Here is a 13,160-nt window from a genome sequence, read left to right as displayed (position 1 = left end):
TCTCCAGCTTTGTTCAGGTCACAGGCTCGTGCCTCAATTTAGTAACAGATAGTACTGGAAATAGAAATGCCATTACCTCGTATCCCAAGGCAAAGGATATATTTCACACAGTGTTACAGCACTCCACTCTATTTTTAGACCCAGTGTGTAGGAGTTGTCACGGCTTGAATGCTAATAGGCACAACACACAAAAGCTAGCTGGCTTAGGTTAGAATGGAATGCTACAAAAGAAAACTTGTGAGGATAAAGAGGTTCGGATATTAGTGGCACAGACAAAAAGCATGCAAGTCAAAGATAGTTACTGTGCCAGTGTGACCATCTAAAGAAGTAGCCTGAGAATTAAGGTTATACAGGGCAGAACATTACTTTCCCTGAAGCTCCTGCAGTAAGTCTTTTCAATATCTACTGCAACATAATGGCTCCAGCAAAGCAGAGAATACAAAAAAATGATGATTAACTATGGAATGTTTTGATTTTATTTCTCAAGTTCATGCAATTTGAGAGTTGGTGTGGCTGCTTAAATCTAAACGTTGGCTTATGAAATCAGAACTCGAGTTCAGAGCTCAGGAAAAGCTGTCATTGGCACCAGTACCTTGTCCTCACAGAGAGGTGACTGTACCTTCTAGTAGAGAACCAGAGGTGTACAGAACTAAGAAAACGGACAGCTAAGAGCCAGCTACTAATTTTTATGTGATGTAACTCTTATTGCTTTGGAAACTACTGTTCTTCCTCATGAAGAAAATCATCCTTTTTCTTTTTATATTCTCTGTAGAACGAAACGATCAAACCGAACAGGAAGAAAGAAGGGAAATCAAACAAAGACTGACAAGAAAGGTAAAATCTTGCAATACCTTCCATTAGATTTTAGAAAGCTAGTAAAACACTGAACCGTCACCTAGGTCACTATTACACTGTACTTTCTCCTCAGCAGTGCCTGAGATAGTGGTATCTAATATATGAATATCTACCATGTCTCAGCTGTGAGAACTGATAGAATATTTACATAGAAATTTTAAATGAAAAAATAGTATTTGCTTGTACTCTGCATATTTCACAACTATGCTGCTATAAAAGCAGTACTTTGTTCTTTGCAGCAGAGCTGGACTGGCTCCCTGCTGAGCACCAGAAGTGCTCCCACAGTACGCTTCTCTTTGCATTTTAAGGTGTTCTGAGATCTTGTTATTCTGTTCCCAGGAAACCCTTTTGGAGCTATAAGCCAAATATGCCAATAACCTGTTACATCCAAACTGGTCTGATCCTGAAAGCCTTGCACAATCTGCTGCTGAATGCAATAGAGAAACCCTACATTATACATGTAACAAATTCATTGTGATTCCTTTGCCTGTTCTAAATTTATGCAATTTATAAATTTCAAGGTCAAAATATTTTCATCTTTTCTCCATTATAAAGCCACTGTAGCCCACACCTCAACTCAAACAATTATTACTCCCATAACAATAGTCTAAAGAACTTAATGGTTCCATGGAATTTCCAAGGTGTTTTTATTCAGACACATAAATGCACACTAAGCTAAGATGGCAAGCAGAAAATATTGCACAGTTTCTTTAAATGTTGGTTACTAATATTGGTTCTATTTTACAAAACTATTTAATGCAGCTTAACCAGAGACCTACAGTAGATGAACTAAGAGACAGAAAGATCCTGATTCGATTCAGTGATTATGTAGAAGTGGCAAAAGCACAGGACTATGACAGACGAGCAGATAAACCATGGACAAGACTATCAGCAGCCGATAAGGTACTGACATAATTAAAGTATTATTGCTTTCTTCTTGGCTTGTGTAAAAAGCCACGTTGGATTCTGCAAGGACATTTTACCTCTGTAAACATTATGGTTATTTGATATGCTGTAAACACACTGACCATTGTATACTGTCATAAAAAATGCTATTTATAAAAAAATGCTTGTTTAGTACTATAAAGGTCAGCTTATCCATTGATGCGGGGAGGGAGGGAAAGGTGGATACAGTCCTTACTCATGCTTTAGGCTGCAACTCAAAATCACTTCCAGTGAGCACACAATATTAACATTCATCCTCCAACTGGAAGTTTTTTTCTTAGACATGCAAATGCCCTTTACTATGTTTTGAAACATGCAATATTTCCTCTCCCGTTTCCTGTGAATATCGTGGAGTTGGTTGATCTTTCATTTTCACAAGCATAAACAAGCAATCGTTTCTGCTCCGTCTACCTGCCACATAACTAATTTACACATGAATTTAATTTTCACGTTTAAGTACCTGAGACACAACCAAAAGAGTTCAGCATGATTCCAGCTAGAACAGTTGCTGAATAAGGAGTTCTGAAGTTTCAGGGATGCAGCAAATAGAACAAGTGCAGATGCGAGGATAATTACTGGATAAGATGGCAAATACACGGCCGGATTACTTACTGCTTTGGTCTGAGAGGCGGAAATCAAATTCTTTGTTCTTCATTCCAGTATTTCCCAAGTAAGAAGTGTAATAAATGGCTTTAGAAGACTTACATAGAAAAGGAACAATATTTTATCTTTTCCTATATTAGCTCTTCTCTAGCAATCCATAAAATCATCAGCAATCTATATAACCTAAATATTCAGCATCCCTACTGGCATAGTATGCCTTGCTGTACACAACACCTATTATTTCTACTTAATGAAACTCATGTTCTGCTTTGTGAGACTGCTATTTTACAGTGCTTATAAGTACAAAATTATTTGTTAACTCTCTTCTATTTTCAATTCCTAGGCAGCAATTCGGAAAGAGCTAAATGAATACAAAAGTAATGAAATGGAAGTACATGCATCAAGTAAACATTTGACAAGGTCAGTCTTCCAGCTGTTTATTTCCATTGCTTGCTAATAAAGGGTACAACAGCCAAAAAAAAAACCAAAAACCTAAAAAACTTAATATTTAAATGCACTTGAACATGCAACATCATTGCATACTGCTCTGATTCCCTCATTAGCAGGGGAGTAATGCCCATACATAATACATACTAGACTCGGTGTAGAAGATGGAGCCTGTAGATTGGCATCACTTGAACAGCAGTCCAATTGCTACTGGAAGGTGCAGTTCTGAAAAGCACAGTTAGTGGCAGACAAGCAGAAGCAAGACAGAAAACTGGATTGCACTCTTGGCACTGCCCAAGTGGCTGGGCCACTGAGTGTCTGGCAAGTCCTGCCCTTGCCTCATCACAGCACTATCACAGATTTATGTCTAAACATTCATGGAACCACTGAAGTTTTCCACCAGACAGCAACTGTGAGAGAAGTCATTAAGCTCTATGCAAAAAGACTTTGTTGCTTACAGAAAAATTTAAATAGAAAGCAGTTACTTTGTACAATTTTTGCGATGTCTGTTAAGTGAGTCCTATTACTCGTAAAACACAATTTTGGGACTTGCTGATAGCACAGTGTAATTTTGCCAGGTCTGTAAGCATTCTGTTGCTGCTAAAATAAGTTGCCTAACACTGTACTTAGGAACTTGGTGTGCAGTCCCATTTCCTGGAAGGCAGACCAGCATTTCCATTTTTCTGAGCTAGAATTAATCTGATCTTAATTGAGCTTGGCAACGATCTAGGCAAATACACAAGTCATAATACAATGCACGTTAATCTGAATGTTATGGTGATAGAATTCTAGAGTGTCCATTCAACTCTTAGAGCCCTTTTACACTGCAGAGCTCAGACTCAGTGTATATGGCAAAACACCGCTGCATTAACAGAGTGGAATACAGGAAAAAATTAAAGGGTGCAGTTAAGACTAGAATTAAAAAATACCTTCTCCTAACTGAGCTACATGGGAAATTTAAGCAGATCACAATGATGCACTTTCAAATTTGGTCAGGATATTTGGAGCAAACAGACTTACAATTTACAATTACTGCTGAAGTATTACAACTGACTGGGACTTCAATTGCACTCAGTTAAGAGAACACACCTACAGAGCAAGAGCATATATATTCCAGACAGTGAGACTATCATGTATTAATCTAACAGTATATCTCCTATTTTCCAAAGCACTAGCCTTATTCTTACAAAATAGTAAGATCATGGCTCAGTAAAGAATGTTACTGGCAATAAAAACTGTGGCCTAATTCCTAAAGGAGAAAAAAACCAAAAACAAGCTCCATGTACATTTTACATTTGCATTTCCTGATAACTGCAGAATGGCTTGGCTGGACCCTGAGAACTGTAACTGCGCTGCAGTCATGGCATGCATGTGGAAATGTGTCGATGAAAATTAAACTTGCTTACAGTTGCTAATAGCCTATAATACTGTCAATGTGCCTTTAAAGAGAATGAACATTGATTTTAAAAAAGTTAATAATCTAAACCAGATTGTTTTTTAAATTGTATATTTTTTAAATGTTGAAGTAGTTTAAAAACGTCTCTTATTTGTCCTAGATTTCACAGGCCGTAGAAATTTTCTTCTGAGAAGAATCTGCCCTTACTTTTTGATATTGCTGCTGAACACGCGTCAGGGAATCATCTTTCCCTAATGTTCAGTCCTGGATACCTTGATGTTTATGAGAAAGGAGGACTGCGGATGAAAACTCTGCAGCACTTCAATAAAGAGGGAAACACCAGAGGTGTTCTTCACCTTGAAGCCAGAAGAGCAATGGCCTGTTGAATGGGATTAGCTGCTGAAAAAGACTGAAGTAAAACTACTTGAAAGAACCTACTACTCTCCTTTACCACTTGTTTTAAACTGTTTTGCAGTCTATCATGGAAAAGGAGATGTGCATGTACAGGCTTTACCATTCCAAGGCCTCTGACATAATGGACATGACGCACTGTCAGTCAGTATTACGTTGACAAGACATTTTGAACTTACCACAATTAGTTTGTAAAACGCTTAAGTTCATGTTCTAAAAACTAATTTAATGTATTATAATTTCATTCTTTTTTTATATATTGTCTAACAAACACAGCTGCAAGCATTTTTGACTCCTGTTACTTTTGTTCCTTAATTAAATGATTACTTATTGCAGGAAATGAACATGTTTCCTGAAGATGTTTTTTCCCAGGGACTGTTGGGAAGGGATTTCAGTTATTATGCACTACGTCACATCCCTTTTTTTATCAACAGGGAATCTTCAAAAAGATCATTTTAGCGAAGGACCTCCATCTTACGTAATAGCAGCATTCTGCACCAGGCCCTTTGCATACCGTATTGTCATTACACAGTAATGGCAGAGAATGACAGATAAGTTCAGTTAGCCTCATTAGATGTGACCAGTTTGCACAACCACACATAAACAATTGATAGGAAATTGTACTTTCATGCTTAAGAAACAAATTATTGTAATGTTTTTAATAGTAAAAATGTATATATATAGTTTAATGATTTCTTGATAGTAAAAGGAAAGAAGTTACTAACTGATGATAAGCAAATGGAATTGGTTTAGAAAAATATAAAATAATGCTTGACATCTAGAAACATCTGAGAATTCTTCTCAAGGAAAACAAACAAACAAACAAAAGGAAAAATACACTGATACTTGGAAAGGATGCCTTATGGGACAGCAACAAAATGATGCAAACTCCCAAGACAAAAATTTCTCTGCAGGTATTTTAAATGCTGTCCTTTTAGGAAGTGACTCAACATCAGAAATCTGAAGAGGGTGCTGTGTTACAGCTTTGTTGAGGTGATCTCTGTGAAGCCACAAAGCATGAAAATAATCAAGAAACTAAAGGTACGTAGAATTGTTTGTATAGACTACTTCTAAATTGCTGCCAGCTAGTAAGTAGAAACTGCAAACAGCGGATGGACGTTGGGCCTTTTCAGCTGCTCAGTGTGGGAATGCAAGAATACAAATAGTATTACACTTCAGGTAAACGAACATTTAAGAGCTGAAGGTAAGAACATACAGCGTAACACAAAACACGCATAAGGGCAGCCCTAGAAGAAACTGATGAATCACAGGAGATGTCACGCCCTGGACCAATCAAATTGACACAGATAATTCAGCTTGCTCTGTAGCTAGCTGTAGTTTTGTACATCTTTTTAATGTTCATTTTACTTATCAAAGACTTGAATCACCCAAATACTTGATCCAAAGATTTTTTTTTCTATTAATTGCAGTTTTTTAACTTGGTTTTTCACAGAAATATGTAAATGTCCGCTTAACATACAGTTTATTGTATTTATCAACAATTTTTTATTAATGCAATACTTATTGGTAGTTATATTCCAGCTGTAATGTACAAAAAAGGGTTAGAAGGAAGGAGAGAAGTGTCTCATAGGCAGAACCACATCGTTTAGCTTAGGAACTGTTAACTACAGATTTAACCAATAGTCCATGAAAGTAACATGCCTGTTTGGCACTGGTGCAGACAGCACAGACCTTCACTGATAAAAATGTGTAACATACATTCAAAGTATGTTTAAAAAATACAATATTTTAAGGGTATTTTAATTTTTTTTTAATTCCAAACAATGCCTATGAGCTGTATTACTACTTCCACTTAGCTATCTTGTAGTTGTGCAGCAACATGCTCAAGGTTCTTCCCCACATCCTCAGCTGTCCATCCATCACAAGCATCCTAACCTTCTTTCTGCTTCGCTCTGGTAAGAGGCATAAAATCGTGACTACTTCAGAGCCACACACGATCACTGTCAGCTGACCAATGTCACTCTAGTCTACTGATGGGCAAATCTAGCAAGTCGTTTGGAGACTGCATGTGCTTTAGTGCGCTTGCTTCTGTTAGAACTTCAGATACTCTTCACAGAAGGCAGCTTAGCCCAGGGAGGCCATTTTCCCTGTGCCGATCTTTACCCAAAGAAAAAAAGAAACAGCCCTCCAGCACACAGTTGCTGTCATTTTAGTCTGCTTTGAATGACTTTGGATTTTCCAAGCCACAGACTAAAAGACATTGTGCTTTTGTGAATACTTCATCATGATGCTTTATATTTGTATCTTCGTTGAATTTGATTGTATTTGCTCAATGTTTTTAGAAGTGAATGGGGTTCAGTAAAGACTAGAGGATGGATAGTAAAATTTCATACTTCTATTTCAATAGAAGTCCTTACTAAAAATAACATTATTTTTTGCAGTTTGTGTGCAGTGTTAAAAAAAAAAAAAAAAAAAAAAAAAAAAAAACTTGGGCTGTAAAGTGTACTTTTTAAAACCCTGTACAGTTAAGAGAAAATATTTAAAACACAGATTAGATCAGTGAAGAACTCTGCATCTCACGAGGTCCATCTAGTGGGGACGGCAATGATTGCAGGCTTAAAAAAAAAGGTCAAAAGTTAGAAAAGTTTTGTGCTGTAATTACGTAGATGGAATGAATAGACCACATTATTTTCTACTTCAATTCTTCCCTGGAAGAACACAGACTCATATGTTTAAATTTTAATTTATAAGAAGTATTTTTCATTTAAAACGATATATTCACAATAAGCTACTTCCACTCCGTGGTGTAAGAGCACTCACTCTCCATTCTACTCCCATTGCATGCGGGATGGAAATGTCTCACAGCCATTTCTGACCTAAGAAGTTGCTTTATAAAGAGGGTATTTTTAATAAACATTTTCATGTAAGGTCATAGATTAATTTAAGTTGGAAAGAACCTTTCTGAAGGTCACTGAGTCAAATCCCTTGCTCAAGGCGAGTAAGGCTAGCTTTCCAAATTGCTGAGTTCAAGCTACTCTATATGACTATGGACTTTCCTTAATCCCTAGAAATAAAGACTGCATTGTATTAGTTACCACAGGTGATTTAGAAATCAGTAAGATTTCCCATTTTCTTTGAGGAACTGTCAAAGAGTTTTCTACTTTAACTTTTAGCTTAACACTGAATTTTGAATCGTGTCATTTTTCTCTCTGGAAATGAAGTAAAAACAAGACAGACACTACATTTTTCATGAAATATTTATATTAATATTTGCAATATAGTTCAACCATAAAATTTTACAGTCATTTTCTGTTAGAAACTCTTACTGAAGTACAATGCCACAAATGAATAGGATTAAATCAGCACATGAGACTGGATCTTCAAATAATTTCTTATTGTATTCTGGATCAGAAAAAAGGATGAAAAGTGGTATTCTGTACACAACAACCCAAGAGATAGATTTGAAGTGAAATTTGAAGCGATTTCTCTAAAAGTTCAGTTAAATAACCTATGAAAAATGTTAATAAAGACTTCCTCAGAAACAGCATTAGCTAAAAATAATAATAAAAAAAAAGTATTGTATTTTAGTAGATTCAGTAAAATCATCCCAATTTTTTCTAATAATGGGATAAGTCTTATGGAGAAGCCAGAGTAAAAAGACTTCAACTTTATTAAGGAAAATATGCTTTCATTACAGTAGTTTCCTTGAGTAAAAAAAAGTCAAATTTTATATTGAAAATGAGTGTTTATATTGAGCTTGACTTTCAGGAAGGTACATGGAAGTACTACTTCAGAATTTTCCATCTTCTGCTAGAAATAATGTCTGCAATCCTCTGCGAACATTAATCAGTTCCTCTTCTTGCTGTGCAGAAAGCATTACAGTTACCACTTACTTTGAATAAAACCTTTTCTTTTTTTTCCACATTGTAATTCTTGTGTATAGTATCCTGCTTATAAAGTGTCAACATGATACTTTTCCATGTTAACATTCAAAATACTAAGAGTCAGAAATCAAATAGCATATCCATACTGGCTACTTTTATCAATCACATAAAAGGCTTAAAATATTTAATACCAGTAATACTTAGATTCTCTCTTTTTTTTCTTTTTTTTTCCCTCCTGATAGGACGATAAATTGCTAAAAGCTGTAAACTCTAATGTTCAAACAACTATACTTACATTATCATAAGCAAACAAAAAGGAAGACAAGACAACTTCATTTACCATTTCTTTAAGAAATTTCTCTTGGAGTCCTTTCATGTCTTCTTTCATCAGATGCACCTATAAAAAGGTACTTATACCAAATGCATTGTCTCTGCTTGCAATTGATAACACATTTTCAGTACGACAATTACATCCCTAAAGGGCTTAAAACTGTAAAATCAAAGGATGTACATCCATCTACTTGCTTAAGGAGAGAGACTGTTTGCATCTACGTTGATCTTTCTTGAATGAGTAACCATGGTGAACAGTCACAGAATACAGCAATCATCTTGCAGTGATTTTACAGATAATTGTAGGCACCTCCTAATGGGTGGAATCTAGCCCTTAAGCACAGAATATTGTTGCATTACAAGTATTTGATGACAGAGGAAAAGCTATGAAAATACCTACGTGGCATTAATGCAATTCTATAAGAACAAGGAATTTATTTGGAAAAAAAAAATGAATAATGGCATCTGTTAGCATAATTGAAGAAATAAAAATGATTAAAACCAGAAAAAGAACTGAAAGCTTGTACTACCTCTGAAGTAAAAACACTTTCTTCATAGTCAACACTATGGTGGATGTTCTTTTCAAAGGATGTTTTAAGGATCTGCAGCCTAAAGAAGTATAAATCAATTAAAATAGATCTGTTATATGTGAACATTTCACAAATATCATGAGCACATTTCATTATTTGTAGTCTAATGGCACTTAAATGCGTGAATAAGTCTTAACATCATTATTGCTATTGGAGAACAGTTATGTTTTAATCTCTTTTTCTCATCTCGCCTGTTATCCTTATTTTATGGAAGAGAGCAATTGCATAAAAAAAAAAACAGAAGGTAGCTTACTTTTCTTGAATTTACATCAGAAAAGGAATTTTGAAACATCACCAATAAAGCCTACTCACCTCTGCTGCTCATTCTTCATGAACGTACTGAAAGTATGCTTATTTTTTTTCCAAAAAGTCTGGAAAGAAAGATATTAACAGATGACAGCCAACAGTAACTGGTATTTTCTGAACTAGGAATGACTACAATCTAATTTGAATACTATAAACTACAATTATAGGCTCAGCACAGAATGTGAAGTAGGTAAATAGTCACCTTTGAGGCTTTAAAGCAAACAAACATAAGTTTGGTTGGCAGAACATTTTTTTTAAATTTCACATTACACCATGCAGCAGGCAACTGACCTGTCTCAGAACACACAGCCTGAAATGCAGGCCAACTGAAATAAGGCTCATGAAAAGGCATTAACAGCCCATTAGAAGTAGCATGAGTTGTTTGTTCCAGGAAGAAAACCTAATAGTGACAGAAATTCTAACAGTGTAGCATAATCAAATCCTGACATTTCAAATTCGTTATTTGAAACTTGACTCAACTACAAGGAAGACAAAGAGGTTTTTTAAAAATCAGAATTAATGATGTAAAGTGAAAGATCTTATAAGTAATCCATAGATTACACAAGAACTTGTTTTTTATGTGATAAAGTAATTAAAAACAAACCAGTAATTCTTTCTCCATGTTATTCAGGGACTGAGAATCTTTCTCAAAATTCTCAATTTCCTGAAGAATAACAATATGAAATCTGTCCAGCTGCTTGAGCCTATTAAAAAAAAAAGAAAAAAAAAGGTTAGAAGGCATTAATTGATTTTTAATTGTTTTAAGATAATTATTTCTTTACAGACCTGCATTCAAGAAGCTGTTGATTCAACGTTGTCAAATGCTGGTTGGCAGCTCTTAATGACTGCTTTGCAAAATGCTCCATTTTCCGTGAACGGCTCTGTAGAGGTATTTTAACATTACTTGCAGATCATTTTCACTTGAAGAAAAAAGCAATAGTATCAAATAAAATAATAGGTTTTTCTCTCCCTTTTTTTTTCCCTTCCTTTATTTTTTTTATTTTTAAGTTTTTTTTAAGATAGAATTAGAAATACACTACTTGAAAAACAGAATTCCTGAGGATAGAGAAAGCACACATGGAGGAAAAACTGCAATCTTGCAGCTGTCTTAGGTGAGCAGATGCATTGTTTTGGCTTGTGTTTTTTTTCCCTTTAACGAATTTCTAAAAGCTCTACAATGCTTTGATTTTTTAATTTCTTTTTTAAGCAAATTTTGTAATGTAAGACAAAACTACAATTCATATGGACATTCAACCACATACATAACTAACACTGTACATAAAATATCTTGCCTCAATTTTCTTAGTGTATTCTTTTTGGAGCTTCTGACATATATCGATAGTTGAACAACCAGGTTCCCAGATGTCCACATCCAAAGCAGCTGGATCACTTACAGATACAGAGGACAAATTTTCATACTCTGTAGTGTTGAAAAAAAAAAAAAAAAAAAGATCATACTTCATACATACATCATACTTCAGAGTGAAGTATCCTTTTTAATAGCAATTGGGCTGTTATTAAAAACAGATTAATTTTCCCAAGTAGACAGCTGACCCAGTTCTATTTTCATATCAATTTCTGTCTGTTAAAAAGGAGAGCTTCTAAATATTTTGCATATTTTTTTGAAACTTAATAGATATTACCATTTTGAAACTTTTATGGATGTTACCTTCTTGGATTGAAACTAAGTTACACTATTGTCAAACTTCTCCACAACTATAATCAACTTTTATTTCATAATTAACCTCTGTAAGTAACAGCTTCATCTGTTTTAAATAACTTCCTAGGCTGTAACTTTATTCTTCTGCTTCTTTTCTTTTCCTCCTCTTTGCTTGTTTCTACTTCATCAGAACGGCTTTCTGTATCTCGCTGATACTTTCGTTTGAGAAATACATGTGAAGTCGGCCCTTAAATAAATGTGAAAAAATGTTTCATTTTAGAATTATTTGGAACAATGGGATCAGAAGATGAAAAGTTTGTTGGCCCTCTGACTCAAAATACAATTAAACCATTAAACAAAAAAAGAGCACTGCATTTATACAGGGCATGTTCAGATATTAATGACCACTTCATGTTCATGAACCAAATTTCAGTGGAATACAGAATTTTTTACTCATGCAAGACTTCTCTCTTATTAAAGAGATTCACTATCAACCCTATATTCCAGATAATACTACTATTGCTCCTCCTCCCCCCCCCACCGTCCCCCCCATGCACACAGTATCAGTGAGAATGCTTCTTGATCTACTACTTTCTGAAGAGAACAAGCTCTCTTTACAGTAACTGCATTTTGGAGCCCAAGTTCCAGTTTTTGGAGGGTACTTAAAGCAGAGAAAATAGGAAAAAAAAAAAATTGAATGATACTGCAAAACTATGAAGAGAAACATGGCACAACTATTTGAATCTTCTGTGGTGAATAAATGCTTTTCTTAACCAATACAGTCACACAGAAAGCCACAGTCTTTCGCCTTAAATTGAGTGTTTGTACCTGACTCATGTGCAGGGCCATAAGGTTCTTGACTCCAAGACTGTACTTCACTTCCAGTGGACACAGATACTGGAGATAATTCCTAAAAGAAATAAACAATAGTAGGAAAAAGACAAATAAGCAGTAAGAACTAATAGCTACTTGCAATGGTACACAAACATTATTTCCCAACTGAGTCAAAAGCACTTTATTCACCAGGAAAAAAAAGAATATGAGAAATGGGTTGAAGGTGTAGAGTTCTGTTTAATTTGCCAACGCTACAACAGTTGTTACATTAAGTAATACATTATATTAGATTATTAGATATATTAATACATTACTGTGCTGTACTTTCCTACCTCAAGAATTTCTCCATTCAAGTGTCACAATTGTGGAATCTATGAAAGATATTTTATCATTCTCACTGAAGCTCAAGTTAAAAAAAAATAATTCATATATTTTTAAGATATTTGTATAATTAGCCTTGTTGGGATACAATTCTTTCTTTATAGATCTCCTTACATTATTTCAAGTATTTAAAAACTGAGTAGTATTGTTGTGGGATGAGTGTTTTTCAAGGAAGTCACAAGTAAGCATTATATCTGGTGCTTAACATTAAGTAAGGAAAATATACTTGATGAGATCTCAGGGAAATGTAAAGTATATAAAACACGTGAAAAGCAGCAGCTTTTTTCTAAGGAGCACTGAATCTAGTAACATACCTCTCCTTTCTTTTTCATGACAGGTTTAGTAATGTCTTGTTGTTTTCCTTCAATAGAAATTTTGTCTGAAAAGCCACGTCTAAAACTTAAATTTTCATCAGCATCGCATGTTTCAGATACAGATCCCTCTGTGTTTTTTCCACAGTATGCTTTATGTGGGCTTACTGAAGTTAAGTTGAGCTACACAGTAACAAATAAAAAAAAAACATTATTGAAATGAGATCTCCAAAAGCATTAAGACAT

The 13,160-nt window shown here is 34.9% G+C and overlaps 2 protein-coding genes across 7 annotated transcripts in view; one reads left to right on the top strand and one right to left on the bottom strand.

Annotated features, from left to right (window-relative positions):
* PHACTR3 (phosphatase and actin regulator 3) overlaps positions 1-6,379 on the top strand; it is a 94,981-nt gene extending 88,602 nt beyond the window's left edge. Inside the window, exons 10-13 of one of the 3 annotated variants that reach the window (XM_052683444.1) lie at positions 773-834; positions 1,618-1,758; positions 2,747-2,823; positions 4,407-6,379. In XM_052683444.1, coding sequence (XP_052539404.1) covers positions 773-834; positions 1,618-1,758; positions 2,747-2,823; positions 4,407-4,422 — 296 coding nt within the window. In that variant the 3' untranslated portion in view covers positions 4,423-6,379. The remainder of the gene's footprint in view (positions 1-772; positions 835-1,617; positions 1,759-2,746; positions 2,824-4,406) is intronic. The other 2 variants (XM_052683446.1, XM_052683445.1) reach the window with 2 other exon arrangements.
* A 1,891-nt stretch (positions 6,380-8,270) lies between these two features.
* The window catches only part of SYCP2 (synaptonemal complex protein 2), a 33,453-nt gene continuing 28,563 nt past the window's right edge, over positions 8,271-13,160 (bottom strand). For 2 of the 4 annotated variants that reach the window (XM_052683443.1, XM_052683441.1), the window contains 10 exons: positions 12,918-13,097; positions 12,217-12,298; positions 11,474-11,635; positions 11,021-11,148; positions 10,515-10,609; positions 10,333-10,432; positions 9,735-9,793; positions 9,363-9,441; positions 8,843-8,899; positions 8,271-8,480 (listed from right to left, as the gene is read on the bottom strand). In XM_052683443.1, coding sequence (XP_052539403.1) covers positions 8,409-8,480; positions 8,843-8,899; positions 9,363-9,441; positions 9,735-9,793; positions 10,333-10,432; positions 10,515-10,609; positions 11,021-11,148; positions 11,474-11,635; positions 12,217-12,298; positions 12,918-13,097 — 1,014 coding nt within the window. In that variant the 3' untranslated portion in view covers positions 8,271-8,408. Of the gene's footprint in view, positions 8,481-8,842; positions 8,900-9,362; positions 9,442-9,734; positions 9,794-10,332; positions 10,433-10,514; positions 10,610-11,020; positions 11,149-11,473; positions 11,636-12,216; positions 12,299-12,917; positions 13,098-13,160 lie in introns of those variants that run through there. The other 2 variants (XM_052683440.1, XM_052683442.1) reach the window with 2 other exon arrangements.

This window comes from Tympanuchus pallidicinctus, unplaced genomic scaffold, assembly GCF_026119805.1.
Source record: "Tympanuchus pallidicinctus isolate F22 unplaced genomic scaffold, pur_lepc_1.0 scaffold20, whole genome shotgun sequence".
NCBI classification, from domain to species: domain Eukaryota; kingdom Metazoa; phylum Chordata; class Aves; order Galliformes; family Phasianidae; genus Tympanuchus; species Tympanuchus pallidicinctus.
Note: the sequence above shows the minus strand (reverse complement) of the source record. Positions and strands in the feature narration are given on the sequence as shown.